Source organism: Xylaria bambusicola (assembly GCF_022495145.1).
Source record: "Xylaria bambusicola strain CBS 139988 unplaced genomic scaffold F5B22scaffold_12, whole genome shotgun sequence".
Classification (NCBI taxonomy): Eukaryota; Fungi; Ascomycota; class Sordariomycetes; order Xylariales; family Xylariaceae; genus Xylaria; species Xylaria bambusicola.
Window position 1 is genome coordinate 22305 of NW_025953565.1, and position 23293 is coordinate 45597.

The 23293-nt window shown below is 48.8% G+C and overlaps 7 protein-coding genes across 7 annotated transcripts; 4 read left to right on the top strand and 3 right to left on the bottom strand.

The window, feature by feature from the left end:
* Positions 1–843: 843 nt before the first annotated feature.
* Positions 844–1956, top strand: F5B22DRAFT_644689 (uncharacterized protein; the record flags this gene model as incomplete). Its single annotated transcript, XM_047978466.1, has 1 exon — positions 844–1956. One exon carries the CDS (start codon positions 844–846, stop codon positions 1954–1956), a length of 1113 nt encoding a protein of 370 aa, XP_047832490.1.
* A 355-nt stretch (positions 1957–2311) lies between these two features.
* On the bottom strand, positions 2312–4412 carry F5B22DRAFT_59478 (beta subunit of gdp-forming succinate-CoA ligase). Its single transcript, XM_047974067.1, has 4 exons — positions 4121–4412; positions 3936–4028; positions 2729–3878; positions 2312–2657 (listed from the first exon to the last, which is right to left on the bottom strand). The coding sequence occupies exons 1-4, from the start codon at positions 4172–4174 to the stop codon at positions 2614–2616; spliced, it is 1341 nt and encodes a 446-aa protein (XP_047832491.1). The 5' UTR covers positions 4175–4412; the 3' UTR covers positions 2312–2613.
* A 428-nt stretch (positions 4413–4840) lies between these two features.
* On the top strand, positions 4841–7349 carry F5B22DRAFT_59570 (cytochrome P450 monooxygenase CYP539B5). Its single transcript, XM_047974162.1, has 7 exons — positions 4841–5228; positions 5284–5761; positions 5820–5897; positions 5964–6385; positions 6547–6782; positions 6865–6907; positions 6978–7349. The coding sequence occupies exons 1-7, from the start codon at positions 5054–5056 to the stop codon at positions 7109–7111; spliced, it is 1566 nt and encodes a 521-aa protein (XP_047832492.1). The 5' UTR covers positions 4841–5053; the 3' UTR covers positions 7112–7349.
* On the top strand, positions 7348–8846 carry F5B22DRAFT_59505 (uncharacterized protein). Its single transcript, XM_047974111.1, has one exon. The coding sequence runs from the start codon at positions 7575–7577 to the stop codon at positions 8310–8312; it is 738 nt and encodes a 245-aa protein (XP_047832493.1). The 5' UTR covers positions 7348–7574; the 3' UTR covers positions 8313–8846.
* A 343-nt stretch (positions 8847–9189) lies between these two features.
* F5B22DRAFT_644693 (HSF-type DNA-binding-domain-containing protein) lies at positions 9190–11219 on the bottom strand (the record flags this gene model as incomplete). Its single annotated transcript, XM_047978467.1, has 5 exons — positions 9190–9953; positions 10054–10470; positions 10533–10600; positions 10662–10760; positions 10813–11219. 5 exons carry the CDS (start codon positions 11217–11219, stop codon positions 9190–9192), a joined length of 1755 nt encoding a protein of 584 aa, XP_047832494.1.
* A 28-nt stretch (positions 11220–11247) lies between these two features.
* F5B22DRAFT_644694 (uncharacterized protein) lies at positions 11248–11787 on the top strand (the record flags this gene model as incomplete). Its single annotated transcript, XM_047978468.1, has 2 exons — positions 11248–11384; positions 11475–11787. The coding sequence occupies 2 exons, from the start codon at positions 11248–11250 to the stop codon at positions 11785–11787; spliced, it is 450 nt and encodes a 149-aa protein (XP_047832495.1).
* An 8700-nt stretch (positions 11788–20487) lies between these two features.
* F5B22DRAFT_644695 (transmembrane amino acid transporter protein-domain-containing protein) lies at positions 20488–21936 on the bottom strand (the record flags this gene model as incomplete). Its single annotated transcript, XM_047978469.1, has 2 exons — positions 20488–21517; positions 21587–21936. 2 exons carry the CDS (start codon positions 21934–21936, stop codon positions 20488–20490), a joined length of 1380 nt encoding a protein of 459 aa, XP_047832496.1.
* Positions 21937–23293: the final 1357 nt, after the last annotated feature.

The following is a 23293-nucleotide window of genomic DNA, read 5'->3' on the forward strand; positions in this document are numbered from 1 at the left end:
TTCCTTTTTCTTCCCCCCGGCGTTCTCGAGTTCGGGTGCGCCGCGGTCCGCTGCCGCTGCCCCGGCCGGGGGGGGCGGGCCCCGAGTGTCTCCCCCACTCAAGGACCTTCTCTTCTTCGCGTTCCTTGATGTTCAGCATTAAGAGTGACTCACATATCTGCTAAACATTCGAAGAGTCCTTCAGTCATCAACTTATGGGTAGATATTTTCACACTGGGTGTGATTGTCAATCTATACTACTCAAAGCACAACAACCATCTATCAAGGTCTTGTTGTTGGAAGCTCCATTGGCTGAAACATAGAAGTGTATATAAAATGTAGACAATGGTCTTTGCTGTTATGTGGATATGAAAGTGAACGATGATGAGAAGAGGTACATATATATAATGCAGACACTGAGAAGAAGACAGTCATGGCACGATCAGAGATTTTAACACTGTATTACCTATTGTTCTATGGTGAGTTGTGAGGTAAACACAATGCCTAGGCAGCCACAAAACCTTATTCGTTCTCTGGATATTTGTGTTCATTTGTCCTTGTCCCAAGGAAGCACTAAACAGAATGACAATATGATACATGCTCTCCATAGATCAACTCTTGATCAAGAGCAATCGAGAGTAAACATAACTTTTCAGCACCGCTCTCCCCAACATCATCATACACCCAGCCGGCACCTTCCTACAACCTGGAGTCAACGTTCATAGCATCATAGCTCTTCCTCAAGGACATCAACAGGCCCTGCTTGTGCTGCATATATCTGACTAGAAGAAGGAAGGAGCGAGATCATCCAGCAGGATCTTAACCACCTTCTGAAAGTCTATTGAGCCCTATATCCACGCCGAAATGGCCAAACATGTCAACAAAAAACAAAAGACAAAGTATGATAGCTATGAGATGGCTCTCCTATCAAGACAGCAACCATTGGCAGAATTAAGCCCCAACCCATGTAACCACGCACCGTCCATCAAGGCATACAACAACCCGATATGGGAGAACGCTCGCATGGACTTCACAAACCGCCATCCGGTCCCGGGGCCAACATACGGCTCAGGAAACTACGGATGTCCAGAATACTACCATTCACTTCCGATATCACGCGACCCGCGCTCGCGTCCGTTCTTCGCATTCGCTAACAGCAAACCGACGCCGCCCCCACACAGCTTCAGCCCCAAAAGTTCCACTGCCAGCGTTGAGGGGTACACAGAGACGATGCGGAGTGAACGAGAGCAGAATTTACAGGCGTTTGTGGATACACACACGGCTTCCATTTACTGTAGTTCGATGATCACCGAGGACGCATGGTCTTTCAACGACGATGACGGTGAAGGCGATGACAACAGTGAGAACAACGAGGATCACGATAACAACCATGGCAGTGCCACAAACGGTGACAATCATGGCGATACCGAAGATCACGGCAACGATAACAATAGCGGCAAGGATAGTCCGCAAGGCTCGACCGTCGTAGCTCACAACAACAAGATCCCCGAGAAAAAGCAACAACCCTTTCCCAAGCGCGTGAAGACCCGATTCACCACAAAAATAAACGCCCTGAAAGCCGAGTTGGAAGACAAATGGGAACGCGTCCAATCCCTGTTCATACCAACAACAGACACCGTGCAATCCGCCATGAAAGCCGAGTTCAAGCGCGTCGAAACCGTCCACGCCGCGCGGCGGAAACAGCTCGCTTTCTGGGCCGAGGGGGTGAACTACCGTCTCAAGCTGAGACGACAGACGCTAGCCATCTACGTTCGCCTCTATCTGCGTCTCATCTTCGCTCGCTCGAAACCCGTCTTGCTCAAGGCTTTAGCCGCCTTGGTACTAGTCACGATGATTTCGCAGGTGGTGCCGTGGTTATTCCCGGGCTGGTTCGACGACGATGACGAAGATATGTTTAATGGCGAGATCGCGTACTATCTCGTTGACGAGTTCGGGAGGTGGTCTGTTGCGAGCTAGTTGGGGTTCTTTTTCTTTTTCCTTTTTCCCTTCCTTCACTTTCGTGCGGCCTGGCGTTATTGAGGTTTGTATCGCTCTTGGACAACGAGAGTGGTTCTTTGCTGGCAGCTTTTCAAGGTATGAAAATAGATGTATGGACTTCATGGGCGTCGGTGCGAGAGCTGTAATGCTGGGAAGATCCTGCCTGGTGGTAAGACTCGGAAATAAGTACAGTATTCGTGGTGAGAATATACTTGTGGTTTCCTTTGTGTAAAGGCAAGTTCAGAGCAGGGGAGTTGTCGAGAATAGATTCCTCTGCACACCTGGCCGATAATGAACATGGTTTACAACTGTTAATACAGATCAGTAATGGCTTAATAAAAACGTGGTCGAGAACACCGCCGGGTCAGGCTTGCCCCTATCTTAGTGATCACCCGTGCAGAAAGCAATCTAAAATCAATTTGGAGATAGCCAAATGACATAAGCATGGATGTAGGAAATATAATTCATTGAAACGGATTCAGGACGAGACATGAGTATAATGCATGTATATGAGAGAGAAAAAAGTCCGTGGCCGCCCATTCTGTCTATTCATTAACCCCTCCCTTAATGCACACGTCAGATATTTTCTCCTGACGAAGTTAGTACAGCGAAGCCAACCAGTGTCTATGCCGTCCTTTAAATACCCAAGCTGAATTCAACACCGACATCAATGTCACGAGCTAAAAGTTATGGAACGTTAGTCGCTGTTGACTCATATAGATAATCCCAGATTAGGATAGATAAGACTTACCCATCTTTACAACCTTAGACAGTTGTACCGACCTCTCAGCAGCGCTCTGCAGGTCATCGATCGAGAAGATCTTCATTCCGGATTCGTTGATCAACTCGTGAGCCTGCTCCATGTTCGTTCCCTGGAGTCGGGCAATAATAGGAACCTTGAGGTTCAAGGTCTTGGCAGTGTTGATGAGACCATGAGCAATGGCGTCACATCGCACAATACCACCGAAGATGTTGACAAAAATAGCTGTCACCTTGGGGTCGCTAGTGATGAGCTCGAAAGCCTCCTTGATGGCGGCGGGGGTGGCACCACCACCAACATCAAGGAAGTTAGCAGGCTGACCGCCGTTTAGTTTGATGATGTCCATTGTAGCCATGGCAAGACCAGCGCCGTTAACCAGGCAGCCAATGTCACCATCGAGCTTGATGAAGTTCAATCCCGATTCAGCGGCGCGGACCTCCTCTGGGTCCTCTTGAGTGGTGTCACGCCATTGGAAGACCTCCTTTTGCCGGTAGTCGGCGTTGTCATCGAAACCAAATTTGGCGTCCATGCATAGGACCTGGTGGTCAGAGGTCTCAGAGAGGGGGTTGATCTCGATCTGGGTGGCGTCCTTCTCGAGGAAGATCTTGTAGAGCTTCTGGATGGTGTCCTTAGCATCTTCGATGCACTGCTCGCTGAAGCCAAGCTTAGTAGCAATATCCCGGGCAATCTCGTCAGTGACACCCTTGTTGATATCGATGTTTGTGGTAATGATGGCGGCGGGGTTTTCTTTCGCGACAGTCTCGATATCCATACCACCTTGGGACGAGGAGACGATGACGGGCCCTTGGGAGGCACGGTCCATTAGGATGGCAAGGTAGAACTCGCGACGAGCGAACTTGCGCTCGCAGATATAGACGGAGTTGCAGAGGCGGCCAGCCGCACCAGTCTGCTTGGTAATGAGCTTGTGACCAATCATCTGCTCAGCGAACATCTTTGCCTCAGTAGGCGAGTAAATGACGCGAACACCGCCCTTCAAGCCGTTGTCGAAACTACCCTTTCCACGACCACCAGCAAGAACCTGGGCTTTGATGACCATGTCTTCGCCTCCTATCTCCTTTGCAATCTTCTCGGCTTCAGCGGCGCTTGTAGCATTAGATCCCTTGGGGACTCCGACGCCATACTAGAATGACCTGTCAGGGGGTACGGTTCTGCTCGGTTTGGGGGTAAGTGTTTCTACCTGTCGCAGGAGGTCGGCTGAGCGAAATTCGTGGATGCTCAAGTTTCTCTGTTGTTGAGCGATGCCGGGTATCCTGGAAGGAGCAAAAGCATTCTATGCACACAAGATGTAATGTTAACCCATGTCCTATGATTGGCAGCGCCACCGTCGCCTTGATATCGAAAGCGCAAACATGTTGAGCTTACCTTGGAGGAGCGCAGGGCAGAAGCCGCAGCCCGGCTACGCGCAAGATTGAACATTTTGGCGGCAACGGATCGTAGAGAAGAGAAAAAAAGGAGTTTGGGGGAACCACTGGCAGCCAATCGAAGACAAACGGGAGTGTCGTTGTTCTGGTGAGGAATACTAAGTATGTATCTAGCTGGTGATACGTAGTTCAAAAAAAGGTTGATACCATCACCAGGCTAGTTTGCATGTACCTAGGTAGAGCCACGGTTCTGCCATACCTACCTGTCTCGCCTGTGACGACGGCTGGTCTCGGTGATACACGGGAAAACACGGTACAAGCTGGGTGCGGGATACTGTATTGCACTGTATCCACCTCAGTCAGACTCAGTTTCTAGTTTTCCCCCTCCACCTCACCCTCCCCTCCCTCTGATAGGACAATTCATCATGGAGTAAAATCTCGATTGTTACAGTTCGAACCTCTCGCTCTCCGCGGGCCGCCTGAAAGCTACCTTTACATTATGTCATAGGTATAGGTATGAAGGTTGTCTATTTACTGCCTGATGGTTACTTCGTATATCCAGAGGGGCACCCCTCAAACACACATGTGCTCTTCTCGTAATTGAAACGAATTAGCTTCTGGATGCTATCCGAATGTTACTCAAGTACCACACCGCCTACATAAGAATTATCTATATAGTGTCTCAATCTGCTCGTCGAGATCATTAGGTGATCAGATAACGTGAAATCAGAGCCTGGGCAGACCTGGGGTAGTGCATCCTCGAACAACTACCAAGACCCCTGTTACCCTGCTAGGCCCTAGTTTTCAGGCAGCGACTTATTATATATATATGGTAAGGAGATACCTTTGGATATCTCTCTAATTCTCCAGTGATTCGTCCTCGTCGGCACTTATATACATCCTTTTGATATCGCAGTAGGGACATACCAAAGCCATGATCTCAAGTATCAACTTCGGCAACGGCGGCACAGGCGGGTGGTGGACCTATGTGCTCCTAGCTGTGGTGCTCTTCATCACCTACCACCTAGCAGTAGCAGTGGGGAGGCATTTCGCTATTCGCAAGCTAGGTGGAGGACGAGCCTATCTCTTAGCCAATAATCCTGTGTCCGGTATGGCCTGCAAATGACCTCTCCAATGCCGCCACTGTAGCTAAGAATAGAGTAGGAACATACCGGATCGTGCGGATGATGTCGAAATTCGCCCAGAACAAGACCGCAGAGCTTAATGATGAGATATACAACTCACTGCCGCCAGAAAGCCGCAATGTGTATGAATTCCAGTTTTTCCCGGGGTCCAGGACGATCGAGACAAGAGAACCAGCGCATATCAAGGCCATCCTGGCTACAGATTTCTACTCGTTTGGAAAGGGGCCCAACTTTCACAGGATGTGGTATCCGTTTCTAGGTGACAGCATTTTTGCTACAGATGGAAAGCTGTGGCATAATAGCCGTAGCCTCATCCGACCAATGTTCATGACTGATCGAGTGAGCGATTTGATAATCTTTGAGCGTCAGATAGAGAAGATGATGAAATACATTCCTCCTTCGGGTCAGACTGTCGAAATGATGGATCTATTCTTCCGCATGACAATGGATGTAACTACTGATTTTCTCCTCGGAGAAAGCGCCAACAGCTTGGATAAGTAAGTCTTACTTCATTTTGTATACCCTTAGAAAAACCCAAAGGCTGATGACTGCTAGCCCAAATTCTGAGTTTACTCATGCCTTCAACGACGTCCTCGTACGGCAGATCCGTATTCTTATGCTCCGATTATTTAGGTAAAGATAGGACACTTCAACAACTCACAAAGTTGGTGTTTGCAACTGTAGCTAACCAAACAATAGCCCATTCAACAAGCTCTTCTCTAAAAAAGAGTACTATCGCGACATCAAGATAATCGATCAGTTCATCATGCCCTACATTAAACAGACGCTCGCAATCCCGCCAGATGAGCTGGAGAAGCTCACCAAGTCAGATGTCGAATTTACGTTCCTACATAATCTAGCACGTTTTACTCGCGATCCTAAGGTCATCCGTGATCAACTTATCGCCGTTCTCTTAGCTGGCAGAGACACTACGGCCGGGACGTTGTCGTGGGTTTTCTATGAGCTTGCTGCTTACCCTGAAAAGGTTGATAGGCTCCGTGCCGAGATCTTGGAATTTGTAGGAGAAAGTGGCACGCCGACTTACGAAACACTGAAGAACATGAAATATCTTCGCTACATACTCCAAGAGACACTTCGTATTCATCCCGCGGTTCCTTCGAATGGTAAGCTTCTCACATCACAAATCGGATCTCCTTACTGTGAACCAGATACTAATTATCTCTCTAGTATGTAAAGTATCCAAGTCTCTTCGAAAATCAGAACATTTCAGCCCACCTTCTGAACTGAATAACGAGAAAGGATCGGCCCGCTAACATCCAACAGATAAAGGAAGCACTCGCAGACACTGTCTTGCCCGGTGCTCCCGGCACCCCAAGTATTAGCGTCCTCAAAGGCGATACCGTTTGTTATAGTCCGATGACACTCCACGGACGACGCGACCTTTATCCACCTGTGTCTGAGCAGTTTGCGGATCCCTCTCTTTTCAGTCCTGAGCGCTGGTACGTCTGGCAGCCCAGACCCTGGGAATACATTCCATTCAATGGCGGGCCTCGAATTGTAAGTTTGGTTTCTTATATGTATAGAAACCCCGGCGTCCATACTCAGAAGTGAACGCTAATCGAGCTGTGATGCCCAACAGTGCCCCGGCCAGAACTTTGCCATGACAGAGATGGCGTACTGCCGTAAGTTGCCAACGACGATTGTCAATAGTAATAAATGACTTCTTGAGACGCTAATAAACGAGGATCGTAGTCGTCAAAATCTTCCAGAAATACGAGAGGATCGAATATCGTGGGGATTGGCATGGGCAGCAAGATACAAGGGCCATCATCTCCCGGCCTACTTTTGGAGTGCCCGTAGCGTTCTATGAGGCCAAGAAGGAATGATACGGAATAGGCACAAAACGAGGTGCTACCAACAGCCTAAACTTAATACTTAATAATATCATGATTTCATTTAGTTACAGAACGGGAGGGCTAGGTAAGAAATTGAAATACCTACTACCTACTATTAACATGGGATGTTCGACGTCAATCTCATGCCTTATGACTATACACCATGTATGCATATATAAGATTGTCAAAGTGCTGGCTGTCAGCGATAAGCATGTGAAAACATGATGCAGTCTTATCGTACCCAGTTAATTTTCCAAGAGCTCCTTGGAGCTCAACAACCCATGCTTGCGCAAAGGCACACTACGCAAAGCTTCACACATTTTTCCTTAAGGCAGTAATGAATATCATGTGTTCTCCATACATACAATAGCTGTAGCAGCCCCTCCTCTCAATCGCACACTTCATCCCAACATCGCGACCCTCGGCGCAAGCAGCAAAGAGCCCAACCAACAACATGGCGCCCTCCACAAAGGGGACAAACCCCGCGCCCAACTACACCGTAGCAATGAATCAAGTACAAACACAGATCGAAGCCCAGCTACGCATAGTGCGCTCCTTCATGCCCTCGCGAGCGCCGCCGCCCAACGCGCAAACCGCAACTACAAAGCCCACTCCATCCTTCTCCGCGCTCGCAACCAGCACATCCAAACCGTCCCTCCTTCCGCGCCAGCGCGCCCCAAAACAAGACGCAGAAAGTCTATTCGCCGAGACGCGCGCGCAGGACCCGAACGCAGGCCTCGGGTTCGGGCAATCTTCGAAACGCGCAGCCGAGCGCGAGAAAGAGCGCGAGAACCAGATCCTGCGCTCGCGCCTCCTAGGCCGGAAGCGCGGGGCAGCACCCGACGCATCAGGCAGGACGCGGCACCATGGCGAGAGCAGCGACGAGGAGCCTGGGCGGAGCGGATTAGGACGAGCCAAGAAGCGGGCTCGAAGGGAGGAATCGCGAGAAGAAGGGGAAGAAGGCATTGGACCGGAGCTCGAGCTGGAAAAGGCCGGCGCAAAGCAGGTAGGAGAGGACAGTGCAGCGAATGACGAGGAAGAGACTGGGGATGTAAATATGAAGACTGGCGTCTCAGATCCGGCACCGGATGGCGCAGAAGGCGCCCCGGCCGAAGGGGCGAAGAAGCGGAAACGGAAAAAGAAGAATAAGAAGAGGAAAAAGGAGAAATCTGAAGAGGCAACGGCCGAATAGCATGCTACTAAGCCATTGTTTCGTCTGACGGGAGCGTCACCGCTAACAATGTGCCCCTGAATTCACTTGGTTATGAAAGTGAATACATAAATCAGCAAAGACAAAGCTTCCGATCTCATCTTAAATCGCCATTCCAACCCAGCTCACTAATATCACCTCATCATCGACATCACCATCATCACGATAAAATATCCAGTTATCTGCTTCTTGTTTTCATTTTTATCTAGATGAGTATTAAATCAGCCTAGCGAGTCAACGTCCATTGACCGCTGAGACCTTCGTTCGCGTGGAAAACGAAGCAGCTAAAATGCTTTTTTCGTTCCATTTTTTCGAGGTATCCATGTAAATTTTCTTCGCGGAGATGGGAATCAAGATAAAAGCAAGACGAAACCTCCTAGTAATGATACATTCCCCGTAGAGGAACAACTTCAGAAAGTAGAAAAAAAAAAACCCCCCCAAGCAACCAGAATTGTAAAGAGCAGACGGAGAAACTCGGTCCCCGCCATGCTCCCCAACGTACCAGTCGCGTCCCCCACTTCAGCAATGAAAATAGCCCAATCCCAACTCTATGATAGTTCAAAAAAGGGACATCGTTGACTGTTCTTTTCTGTCCATGCAAATGATAGAATGTCGGAAATGTTAAACAGCATCACGGCATGCGCGCCAAAAGAAACAAACGGATAAAACAGTATACGTTATTGCACGGCAGCGCTGCAGCGTTACGGGCATCCTAAAAGACTCGCTATTCCATCCCTACACCGCTAGTATGCAAGCAAAGAGCTGATCCTCCCCATTGTGTTTGATATCCAGGGCAAGGACTAGATGTGTCAAAAGAAATAAAACTTATTTAAATCCAACGCAGGCTTCATGATACCAATTATTGCATTCGCTTACGCTTGCGGTCGTCATCCCCTCTTGGGTCATCCTCATTTTCTCGTTCGGCTGTATCCGTGGGATTTAGGATATGAGCCATACTTCCTCGCCGTGTAGGCGGGGTAGATATATCTCGGATCGAAAGATTTTTGTTTTCTCGATTGGCTGAGTTCCAAGACCAATTGTTCAGGCTTTCTAAGCTACTGCCGATATTTCCATTAGAAAACGGTGGAGCAGGAGGCGTGGCAGGCCGAGATAGCGAATAGCCAGATGGGGCTTCACGCAACCGATGATCGTCCACAGGTGCTCGGCTAGGAGAAGAAGGCCAATTTGAAGAAGGGGGGCCGGATCCGAGATACAAGGGCTGGTTAGGCTGCCAGCCATGAGCGCGAATATCTGCAGATGTATGTCGCCTAGCTAGGCCATTAGGAGGCGGTTCAACTGCGGCAAGAGGATGAGGGCCTGGGGGTGGCGGTGGTGCCTGAGACCGAAGGGGTGAGGGAGAAGACTGAGGCTGCGCGCCGCTTATTGATCCATATGGACGTCGAGCGCCGCTAGAAAGGTTAGATGGCACAGGCGGACGATAGAAATTATTGCCCCTAGTTGAGTGCGTTGCTGTGCGCGAATCCTGTGCGAGTTGACGGGGAGACACAGGTGGATTGTCTATATTAGCGAAGTACTGACCCCTACTGGAGACAGGAGGTTCAGGCGGATCATCTGCAGTGAAAAATTCACTTTGGCGGTGAATTTCACTTTGCAAGGTGAGAACTGGAATATATTAGCAACCAAAGAATGAGGACTCAAATTGAGAATGTGGGTGAAAAGACGTTGAGGAATGAAGCAAAAAGCTATTCATGAGGGCACTTACTATCCCTATGGAGTGGATTGTCGGGAGGAACAAGAGCAAGAACTGTCCTAGACAGCTCCTGGTTGAAGTGTAGCAACCTGTTGATAACATCTACCATCGCTTGCTGCTTGACGTGCATATACTGGGCGTTTTCCTCGTTTCGCTGCAACTTGAGGTTGGTCTCGTAGAGGGAATGCTCAATACTGGCCAACCGTGGATCTGTTCCATCGTGAATGACCGGCATTGGTTCAGCCGGAGTGCCTGGCTGCGATGGAGTAGGTTTATGGTTGCCATAGTCCCTGTTCATAATGGAATGCCTCGAGGCCCTCCGTTTAATCTCACGGAGACCAACAAGATCACCTCTCTTAAAGTTGCCATTACCATGTTTGAATTCCCAAAGTGCCGTTTCAGGGTTTCCAGTGTGGAAAACGTCACTAACTAGAATCCAATGTCAACTTTTCATATTTCACACTGAAAATACGAACAAACTCAATACAAACCTTTGTGAAAGCCATACATATTCAACTGGCGTACGAATGAGGAAATATTAGTATGCTTAAAGTATTGCCTAAACAATCATCAATTCCGTGTTCGCTCAATGCCAATTATAAGCGATAGGGCGGACGTACGCTAGTACTTTTGAGAAGTCATGAGAAGGAGACATGACGAAACTCTCAGCCGAGGTTGACCAACTGATGAGGTGCTGTATGTTCGGGTCTTCTAGCATGCTATTCTAGAGTCAGTCGCCTCCCCACGTACTCGACGATCACGTAGACACACTTATAAAGCTTATGGATGAAGGCAGTCTGGACAATTTTAGGCTGGTGGACAGCAGCCGCGGCAGCTGCGGGCGCAGATGTTGACGATGGTACGGTTGGAGGCGCCGGCATTGTGTTATTTGAGGTACTCCCCAAGTTCTGTTCGGCAGGTGGTGCTATATTCTTGCGTTCATTTGTGTCGCTTGCGTCGCCTCCATCAGATCCCCGGCCAATGCTCTGCGCAGCAGAGGAACTAGTTGGTGTCGTGATATCCATAGGATCTCCGGCGACCGGCGAAGGTGCAGACGTCTTTATAATCGGGGTCGGCGTTGGTGGGGTGGTGATGATTGGTATTGTGCGCGCAGTTAGGCCGTCTTCTGGCTCACGGCCGGGCAAGCTCCTCGGCACGTGTTCAGTCGCAGTAGCCATCGGGTCTACCATGATACAAGTCATCAGCATGATTGGAGACAAGAATGTCGAGACACGAGACAAAGAAGCAAAGGAGGTGCTGTCAGAGAGCTTGTGTAGAGGTATAGACACTGGTATGGAAGCCAGTGCGCGACGGGCCAAAGTTCACACAGATGGCAAGGCAACGTAAGACAGGACGAGACAAGACCAAGCAAGGCAAAAAAAATAAGATTTCTAGAAAGTTGGGACATGAGGAGAGGACTGACCGCATGGTAGCTCAACTTCTTTTCCGCCCAAGTGTGAAAGGGGGGCCGAGGAACGGCTGGGGGATTATTATACTATATCCAATTCGAGCTCGAAAGGAATGCGCAGCAACGGGTGGATCGAACGACGCTCCCGTAGGAGATTGCTCCGTCTGGCTCTGATTCTGGTTCCCGTTCCCGTTCCTGTTCCTGTTCCTGGTGATGCTGCCGGCTGCCGCAGGCAAGACATGGGGGATCCCTCCAACGATGGGATTGGCAATGGCGACAGCGAGTCAGCCTCGCGCAAGGGCGGCGGATCGGTGGCTGCAGAGGCAGGTGACGGGTGAACCGGATTCGTAATACGAAGCGCAACCAACGCACGTCGTACGTTAGCAGCGGCGACTTGTCGTGTATTTTTGGGACGAAGCGATGCGCACGCAGTGTGACGCTCGTAGATCTGTATGTAGGTAAGAAAGGAGACGATGGGGGTTGAAGCCGAACAAGCGCGGGTGCGGGCAACCTCAAGCGACCGAACCCCCATGTACAAGCGCTGTGCCTACCTAGGTATCTGAGTACAGGCAGGCGTGTGGGTACGGGTGCCATGGTGCCATGTACCATGTATACCTACTCCCTAGTCGCGGTGGAGCTCTGGTGCTAAATTCAGAGTTACAGCACATTTTCCCCCTGTAACAGGGGACCACCAGGCATACCGGGGGTGCGCGTTGGTTGTCTTGTACAAATCTACATGCATCTTCTACTGTATGAACCTCTCCTGGATGGAAATAGTTGATAGAGCGCGTAGTTTACTATTAGATCTAGTACCTATCTATCTACATATGTACCTAAGGTGCCTAGTTATGTGTACTTGCTTTATAAGGTACTTTACACGAAAACAATAGCATCATATAAGTACCCTCAGTTACCGATAGTCTTGTGGGCCATACTTACCTAGAGTGAGGTCAAGTTATCGAAGTACTTGTTTCTAGCTGGTTATCTTAGTTAAAAGGGCATGCTGTATATCTCGACTTGGCCCAAACGGGTACTATATTCGACAAGTTTAGGGCAGGTTAGTTAAAGTCATTGGATCATTATCAAAAGGGACGCTTTCCAGAGCTACGACATGTCCTTGCTCTGCCCTGGATGTACGTCAGTAATGCAACTATAACCCAAGTTTAATAGAGATCTCCTGTGGTTCTGCATGAAGTACGGTAGGTGCCAGAGATATCCTCTTACCTCTCGCCATTTGCAGCAACTTAACTTGGAGCTCGACTCTTTGCCACATACAGCATGTAGGTACGGGAGCAAATGTGTATGTAGAAAGCAATAGAATGGCCAATCAAGTATGCATATACACGTACATAGGCAGGAGGAGTCTTACTTAGAATGTATCATATTAGATCATACCTACCTACCTACATCAACATGTGTAGCCTACGCATGTACTAGGTATGTAGAGTACTTAGGTGTGTTGACTCAGACGAAAGCCTCTATACCAGACTCTACTTTCACAACCGTACTATAACTATCCTAGCATTACTACCTTGTACAAGGGAGTGAGTGGAACTACTATATGAAGCACTAATCTGCTTAGTCGACCCAACTATGGAACTATGTGTAGATGTCTAGCATATTTCTGAAGTTAGCTAGCAGTCTTCCACGTGCTGTAGATAATGTACTATGTACTACCAGTTACTATGTAGGTCCTACTGACTCGTTCCTGGGCATCTCAAGGAGCTTTGGCCATCCCCTTTTGTTTCAAGTTTCACATCAGAGAAGATACTCAAATCCTCCACACCACGAACTTCTCTAAGACACGGAAAAGACATCTACCGGCAGTATATAGGATTGAGACGATGAGTAGCCCGTTCTGTGTCCAGATAATGGTGGTTTCCTCTTGAAGCGCAGCAATGGGTACGATCTGATAGAAAGAGGCCAAGGTTTCCGGATCAAATAGACCATGCGCTACTGCAGTCGTGCAAGCCAAGGCCATGACCAGCAGCTGACCATTTGCCAGAGTTACTGTGGCTAACCCAGAAGGATGAGAAGGCCTCCTGAAGGTTTTCCAAACGTTCCGGGGAGCAAACAAGTTCACTTGGCGGCATCTGGCTTTTACCTCTTCCAAGCCACCTTTGCTTGTGCGGTTCTAGAAGCCATAGTAGCTGCAGCGGACAAACCAGACAGACACCTCTGAAAGAATAAATAAGTGTTTACTATGTAGGTAGGCCATATCCATCAGCACGAATTACATAGTAATATGTTCCTGGCAAGGAGGTCAAAGCCAAACCAAAATACGTTCTTACAGCAGTAGTTCGAATCCGCAAACATACCCCTTGTCATTCATTACCTTATCCCTGCTCGTGCTTAGATTCACTAGGACCGGAAAGAGGATTGCCGATAAGTCTGCGATGATAACCTAGTAGGTTATCTACTTAAGTAGATGTAGATATGTGATGTTATACTGTATTTTTATGCACTGAATCGGGGGCGTACCTATTGCACAACACACAACGGCATGATTGAGTAAATATCAAGGCCAATGCTAGCTAGTTTGAGTATCAATTTGCTTACATATTGTACAAACGGCAAACTTAACTTTGCCTCCACCGGGCGACTTGTTGGATGCGGAGTGAATGGTCTTTAGCTCAGACTTAGCAACTTCATAGCGTGCCGACACCTGCATACGTGTAAGTAGGTTGATGGTCTCGCACATACATAGTACAGTATGTAATCTGGAAGATTCTAGAGACTTTGAAGAAGGGTAGATGCGATGTCGGTTGTTCACTGTTGGGACAATCAATTCGAGTTGCCGTGGTATGCTGCCACCTCACATATGAGATGCTCGCGTTAATATTGGAGTCTAGATGAGCCGTATGATGCTATAACGAAGCGCTGATGAAGCCCCATTGGGACGCGACACGATCACCACCCAGGAGGCCCGCCGGCATGCAGAAGGATTTCCAGCAGTGTGTTCGACGCAGGCCGTGGCTAGATGGCTTACTATGTGCATCTAGTGTACCGGTATGTATCGAAGAGGTTTGAGTGTTCTGCAGCCATGCCACGCCGGTGCTTATTTAGGCATCGCAGGGCAAGGCCGGCCCTTACATGCATCTGCCCACGATACCAAATAGTCAACACCGAACTGTAGGCATGCTTGAAACACACAGTAGGCACAGTACTTATCGGCTACTTCTAGAAACCCCAGGATGCCGTAGCCTGAGATCAAGTGTAGTGTTGTAGGTAGTGTACTTAGTGTAGAAACTATGTTGTGGGTTGTCTCAAAGCAACCATCAAGTACTGAGGAGGCCTGCAGCCATGCTTCAGCTTCAAATGGTCTTCATCCGACGCTATTGGATCTGACTACTGTGTGTGTCATTTTCTATTTTCTTCAATTAATTCAAATTACCTAAGACTATGTAAAACGTATCACACCACATCTCCTTCAGTCTCTCCTCAGCTCACTCCGCAGTTCTATTCTCATCATCTCCGATTCTTCTCACCCTAGTCTAGATACCGCTAAGTAAAGATAAAGACGGCAGTTCGCTTACCGCCGAGTTGTCTGAGCAGTATGCTTCATCTACTCAGTGTAGTAGAAACGCTTGTCTCTCTACTTGCATTGCCACCATTCCTTCTCCTGGCTCAACCCCAGTATGGCCACCATCAAGTGATGCATGGTACTTCATCCTTCGATGGGTATATCTGCCACATGAATATCTACATAATACATACTCTACTCTGTAGGTACCTACCTACATTACTGCACTGCCGCCACAGATTGCCGTCTATCAAGGATATCACTCCCCGGAACGCAGCATGGTACTGTGCGACATAGAATCGCCTTGATGTAAATGTCCTCCGCCTTTTCCCTGGCTGATGATGCCTTTTGGCTAGCATCCAAGGAAAGTTCCAATGTTTCTGAATATAGATAGGTAACCCCACGCAGTTTCCAGCCACACTCACTTGCCCCGCCATCCGTCGCAACGAAACATTCTTCGCTTTCAGCTGCCATGTCGCGGTTCAATTAGATATTCACAGGTCCTATTAGAGCTGGCCAGTACCCTGTCATGCTGAACTGACAAAACATGCCTACTTTCCAAGGAAACATCGGCGCACATCTCCTCGAGAGGGGATGGATGCTCTCCTGACTGACATCACAACAAAGCAAAGCAACCCCGGTGGCCAATTCATGTTTCAAGATTCTTGGTGGTAGTAACCCAGATACTGTTGTGAGATCCCCCATGGTGCCGATGAAGAATGTAACCGTACCAGTTCGGGCTGCGCCATGTCAGGTTCTTGATTCGGACCCCTATTCCCGAACTTTGCTATCCACTGGTTCCCCGCCATTGACGACCGCCTGTCCAGGTACATGTATGCTCGGTATGCTGCCTATACTGACCAAGATGGCGGTTTGCGGCGCGGAAAGCAAGCGTAATATGCGTTAAACTCTGTGGCTTTCTTCCTATGATATTTCTAAGAAAGGCTATATTCCTCGAAGGCTACGTCACAGCCCCCCAATCAACCTAGATCTCGAAGTCTGTCCTATTACTAGACGCCCCCAATATAGAGGCACGTCATAAGTCTACTGCTAGTAGCCTAAATTATCATTCTGAGAAATCTTCGAGCAATTTATTAGTCTACTAGTATGGTCCGACGTACATCAACACTGCTTCTAACTTTGTTGATATAGGTATGTCTTTCATGAGCTGGATTAGATGATCTAGGTACTCCCAAACAGTAACACGCGTTTTAGGCTTACCTGCTAGAGTTATCTACTCTTGGGACTCTTTAGCAGATCACAGAGCCCAAGGCTTCCCCCAAAAGAGGATGTAGTCAAATATCAAGCTGTTTCCTAAGTTTACTGTTCTTCTATTGCTTCCTCCTTCCTTATTCAACCGGGAACGAGGCGATACTCTTACTTCATTGTGGCTATCAGTCAGCAATTTCATCATCCTTTTTGGGGGTCGGTAACAATCAGATATCAACTCGACCTTGTCTTAGGTCACACTGCACCCAAATGCGGCAACGAGGTGCGTATCCCCTTACCTTGGCTGCATGGAGGTCTGCTATTTTAATCAACCTTATCCCAATAGCTGTTTTAGTATCCCTGTCTTCACCAATCGCTCTAAGCTGGCACCTACAGCAAGTAGGTAACACAGATGAGCATGATTGAGGCGGCATCCGCTTAGCGCTTCCGGGTCAACATTCTGCGTACTTCCTATTGGCGTTGCTAACGAGCCTCGTGGTTGTCATTTAGCGGGCGTAACATCGGGCAGTGCATCTGAACGCGTTGTGGGCTGAGCCGAACGTCATTTTTGGTTCAAAATCAGCTATTGTCGCTTGTCTACCAATACTATTGAGCATTCATAGCCCGTTTTCTCATGGATACAGCCAGTGATGATTCGGGATGCGGCCAGTAGTCAGCATGTGCTTTGGCCGCGATGGCGGGCAGATCTAGTTGAGCGATGGAGTTTTGCTGAATCAAAGTTGGCATTACCCCAATTCTTACCTCGGCAGTCACAGTGGCGACGAAGTATCCCCCAACAAAAAAACAGGGAGAACTTGCCGGCAAGGGAATACGAGAGGCCTTGTAGAATGATATCAATACTTGAACACCGATTTCCTACTGGCCAGCGACGTTATTTCCTTATGGTAACATCGGCGACGTATAGCAAGCCTCGGCAGCCGTGGTCGTCTCCAGCCTGCTCGCAGCCATGGCCCTGCCAATACGTCTAAGACATTAGCTGTTGCAAATTACAAATATTCTCGCAAGTTTTTGATTGAGAAAACATTGGTCTTTCGGATCGCCTCATTGGCCTATGAGACTTCTCCAAGGTGAAAAGCATCCAAGCCTCGGTTATTCGGTCTATCGACACATACATGCCATCTTTTTGGCAGTCAATGAGAAAAAAAAAAACGTTGTTGCGCAATGAATATTGTACGCGCTTGTGTTTCGCCAGCCGCAAGCCGCAATAACTCACCTCGAAGGGGCCCCAAAACTGCTACCGTGCCATTTCTCGCACGCGGGGGACTTTTTCTGATTTGTTCATGATTCTTACCTACTGCATAGTAGGAAAATCAAGACCTGACGGTGGGGTCTGACGCCTACTGGTGTAGGCGTCTCATATGTTGTTGGTCGATCGCGCATATTCTCTAACGCTGACCTCGCATCATTTAGAATGAAGTAAGGCTGCCGCACTACACAGTAGTGCAGCGCTGACATCCTTCTGGTACGAATATTCCGTCCGGCCTGGACCTTTTCATTTCAGAGTTGCATTAGTGGATTTGATAACTGATCTGCTGGTATCATGACAGAGCTGGAAATTTGAGTAGATAGTGTCATACGCGGGGAATCAAGATTCAAATATGGCTTTGAGGAGAGCAGGCGCTTCAGCACTATATAAATTACACAATCTATCCTTCTTGCTCCTCAGCTCGTTCAACTAGCTGTGGTGATGACAGCGGCAGCTCTGCCAACCCTTTACCTACCCCTAATTCATGGGGGTCGCAAGACTGCCAGTGCTGTGGCCACCTTCACAGTGTCTTTAGATGACATTAAACCAAGATGCCAAGGGGTATAGGATCCTGAGTTGTGCAGTGGCCGCATATCACAAACCCAGCACCCCCTCTTACTGCCTCTATTTTTTCCATCCCCTAAATTTTACATATAATGCAAGTGCTAGACACGCTACCTTCACTCGTGACGTGCATACGTCGACGATACCACTTCTCCCTTCACACTAAACGCGTAGGCTCGCATGGCGTGCCCACACAAGGCAGACAGTCACTCTATGACTTACTTCCCCCATGCTAACAAAGTATGGTATCAATATGATCCACATGGAACGTTCCGTACCCGGTTCCTTGACGGATCATATGCCAGGTTCTTTACAATATCCTGCACGCAACTTCGGCCCCAGTGGCATATCCTAAGCGAGATCGACAGCAGGAGGACATCAGAGTTTGCCACTGTTCTAGTCGCTTCCCGGAATGAGGTTAATGGTCCTCGCATAAACGTAATAGGGCTCGTATCAACGAAAAGTCACGTTGCGTTGTTAGATTTCGGGTGTGTATTGACCCCGTGAAATGGACCCAAGTTGAGCTGTTTGCGAGACTGAAAATATTGAGTTGAAATCATGTACTACTTCACATCACTAACGAGAAACGGCGGAGCTGTAATATGCGCGAGAAACTTCCGTCTAAGGCGAGGCCTTAGGAGGAATGTGTGTAACACTGTCTGCTTATGGTTCGCGCCCTCATCGCCCGCGCCTGATCCTCTGACACTAACACTCCTTTATCTTCTACCATGCAGTAATGCCGTTGATGAAAGCAGTGAAACACATTCATAGCTTGACGCCGTAACAGCGGGTTTCGGCGATTAGAGCTGGGGATTGGCACAAGTGCGCTCTAGTCGGAGGACGAGTTGTGGACATGGGATATACTTCATAGATACTCGACATTATACTTTGTGATCTTCTCAACACTCTCGTCGGGACAAATCTATTGTGTGTGTGATATAGTGGCTCATAGTAACGTCACTACCAGCAGGCTCCAATACCAAACATACTGTTCTTGGGTAATCTTCATCGAGAAGCGAATCACAGCCTTGCATCTAGGCGCCCTTGTGCTCGTGTGGACCGTATTACGATTCCTACGGGGAAGTTACACGATATGCGCGCGGCACAACTTTGATATTCGCCCTCTAATATGAGCAAGGCATAACCCCGCCAGATTAGTATGTAGATTTCTGTGTCGGCTCGTTGTGAAGGCGGCCAGAAAGTCCCATGCCTTCCTCCTCGCCACCTTTCCCTCCCGTCGAGTAACGTCAGGGTTTCATCTTGCGGGACTTCCCTGGTACACTGCATGATATCTAGAGGTAGCTGTACTCTCAACGTACCTCGATGACCTCTAAAATGAAGGCGGCAATTGTTGCCCACCCTTAATTGCCGCCGTTCATACATCCCGTCATGTTCTAGTGTCTCACGCTGCTCACAATACGTATCTCCAGCTCGACCCAGTGGCGCGAGGAAGGTGGTCGTGAATTTTAGTCGAATACGTACGTAAGAGACTTAACTACCGTAACATCGTCTGGTCTACGGCTATTTTAAGCAAGCCCCTTAAAATACCTAACAACATTAAGGAAGCCCGGCCTAAGGTTGAATCGATTAAGCATTTATGTTCACGCTTACCTACACAGCCCTTACACTTTCAGTTTCCAACACGCCTCATGATGGTTTCCTGTCATTTATCCCGTCACAGGATTTATTTTATCACCGTGTCAGTAGGCAGCAATGATAACAGCGTTTTGATATGAAGAGAGAGCGTCGTGAGTATCGCGATTAAGCTAGTTACAGCCAAGATCCAACCGTCTTTTCATGCTGCTTTTGACACCATGGAAAATCAATCATAACCAAATTAGAGCTATATTAAAGCATAAATGTTGCAAATAAGAGTCATAGCATCTCAATTGCCGAGGTCCCGATTCCGAGTCTTGAGTGCCACTGCGCCTAGGAATATCAAACCAAATCCTCTAGCCTTATCCCGAGTACTAGCAATATGGTTCGCTGCTTAGTATCGACCATATTCCAAACGAGATCCACATAACAATAATTCGCAAAGACGACAACTAGACGAGACAAGCATAGGTATTCGAAAAGAGATCTCAAACAATATTCATACATAGAATTTAAACTAGAAGTATCGCGCTTAACTTGACAACTGGTATAGTACTATATGCTTGCACCATAGCTGAAATATCCAACGCTTAACCAACGCTAAGTTTCAATGCCGGTTATCTGCGCAACCGATGTCGGCTGAGCTAATGGCCAAATCATCAAGTGGGTTCAGAATAGCTCCCCAATCAACAACGCGCGCCCTTCTATTGACAAGCAACCAAGATTCTATAAAAAGTCTCTCGTAATGAAACACATAACTTCATTTGAAATCATATCGACTAGGCAGGGGAACCACATGAAAAGGGACCCCGGACCTGGCCAATGTCGTAGCGGTGAATCTAAAGGAATCGATGTTAGTCGCTGTATATCCTCGAAAAGCTAGGCTAAAGCTGCTAGAAACGGACGAGAGAAGGCACTTACAATATCCTCGATACTGGCATATGTTCCACCCACGAGAATCACGATTCCTATTATGAAGCACACTGCATTCAAGACAGTCCATACCAAATTTTCCTTGGCGAAAGGGGAGCCTTGGCGAATCAACATGAACCACATCATGGCGGGGAAGTAAAAGGTGAAGCCCGAAATGAAGAGAGATGACGAGATGGCCAGCAAGTCCTCAAAGAACGGGATAGCCTCAGCAAGAACCCAGGCAATAATGGTTAGGAACGCGATAAGCGCGATCCATGAGATCCAGCCCTTGGGGGTGTTGATATACCGGATAACAGAGTCCTTGTAAACGCGACCGTGGATATATCGGCCAGCAACAGTGCCGTTGATTGATCCCGAAATGAAGATGACGGGCAAGGCGATACCAAATGCGATCTTGGACAGGAGGGGTCCGGCAGATAGGAGAGCGGGGGACTTGACGTCCTGGCCGACAAAGGAGTAGATCAGCGCCCCAGTCAGGGTGTAGATGATGATCTCGATGATTCCAAGCACCCAAATCGACTTGACGAAGTCCTTGGGCGTGTGCATCTCGTCCATGAACGAGAACTGGCAGATGGCGAAACTGTAGGCGAAGACGATGTTCGTGACGGCAATGAAGGCGTCGACGAAGCCGGCGTCTGGAGCGGGCCACGCGGACCAGTCTGATGCCATCTTCATCTCGCTTCGCTGCACACCTGTCGCAATGATCGTAATGCCAATGGCAAGGATGATGGATGCGAAGTCGACGTACCCAAGGATCGCCACTTCGGCGAACGAGGGTGGCAGAGCCAGTAGGAGCAGGATGATAGCGGACACGATGCCGAAAACAATCGAGCACGCGCCGTCATCTGTGAGGTTGAGGAACGCAATCGAGCCCGTGAGCGTGTGCGAACCTACGAGGAAGACGAGTTGCAAGACGAACATGAAACTAATCAGCTCATAACCGAATTTGCCCATCATCAACCGTCCAGCGTCGGCGCTGCGCAAATCCACATTAGCTCAGGTCTCTTTCCCGGCGGACATTCTTTTCCAGACGATTGCTACTTACTAGTGTTGCACGTGAGGGTATTTTATCTTGACCTGTCCGACGACATAACTGCTGTAGATGGCCAGCAGGCCCAGTCCAACACAAAGGATCGTGCCGGCAATCATTCCAAGCGTCGCAAAGGCCGCGGGCATACCCAGACTCCCAAGAGCGATAGCCTCCACAATGAGGATGACCGTCAACCGTTTCCAACCGAGTCGGTTAAAATGGGCTTCGCCATCTTGCATCCGAGCCTTCTCGACGTCTGTGAGTTCCCGGACCTGACCGATCTGTTCCCCGTCCGAGGCTTGGTCTGACGGGATTATCGACGATGGCGCGATTTCGCCATCCTCTTTCTTGGTGTCGAACATCATTATGTCGCTTGACTTCTTCTGCAGCCCTAGGTGCAACCTGTATCGCTGTGTGCCGCTGGTCTGGCCGAGAATGTTGGTGTTGCGGGATTCTGTACCGTTGTCCGGAGGTTTTGTGGGTTGTGAGAGTTTGCGGCGGATGAACACCGGCACGGGCAGGAGACTTTCCCGTTAAAAACACCAAAGTTGATCGCGAACCAACTTGGAGAGAAGAGGACCGTGCAACAAGCTTTTAGTTGTTTAAACACGCGCGAGATAAAGCAACTCTGTCCTAGTCGCCAACTTTCTCAAACTCAAACCGATCCAAGGGCGGGCGAGAGTAGAGGACAAACTCAGATAAGCAATACGTTCGGGGAGGGTTCGCCAAAAGTTAAAATCTCCCCCATGGACCTCCACCGAAAGGGCCAGTGCTATACTCTCTCTCTGTCCAGTCTCGGACTTTCTTTCTCGCCGCTCGCCGCCTGCTTGTTTTCCTTAGTGCCATGCTTTAGTTGCCTCTCCTCCGCCGACGTTGTGGCCTCATCACGCTGGACTGCGTACTCATTACGTATTCGAAAGTGCACAAATCTTACAGTGTGCAGCGAGTAGGGCCGTGTCCATCCAGAATAGTCTCATCTACGGTACGAGTCGGGCACAGCTTGGACCTAATTCGTGGACTCTGGTGGGCGGATGGCTCCCGGGGCTCCACCGGCCGTCGTGTTTTTTTCGCCGGGGGTCAGAGGTTGAGATCAACATGCTGGATTTTGATTGTGTAATAGTCCTGGCGATTTCCTCTTATTTCCCTCCGGTGCTCCAACGCTGTATCCATTTCTTACCTCAGTACCACTAGGGTCCCCAGACTTTGTCTGCATGAAGGCCCATTTGCGCCGATGCACCCTATGTGCATCTTAAATACCCTGTACTGCGTTATCTCAAAAGCCTCACGCTGTCAAAGTCAACTTACATAGTCAAGTTAAGTAAGCATGGATGGCTGTGACCAGGAGACGTCCTGCCGGCTCACGCCCTGATAATGCGGCTCTTGGGTGCAAGGATCAAACAAGCTTTCTGGCTGTGTATGTAGGGTTGGCTCGGCAGTGACGCATCACTGGTCGAGTGCCGAAGCCCTACTGGAACAGGAAAAGGAAACTATGAAGTCACTCTTTTCGGCGGCTTCAGGAAACCGATTGGTTGACTCAGCCACATCCGTGGGGGTTATGAACTTCTAGAAAAATTCGTTGACCACTCGCACAGACTTACATATTGATCGACTCATGATTTCAAAGAAAAGAAGAGGCACTAGACTGTGTTTGCAGAGTCAAGCCTTGTTAAGCCCCGAACTAGAAACAACGCACCAAAGAAGCATCCTACATCCCGGAACAAC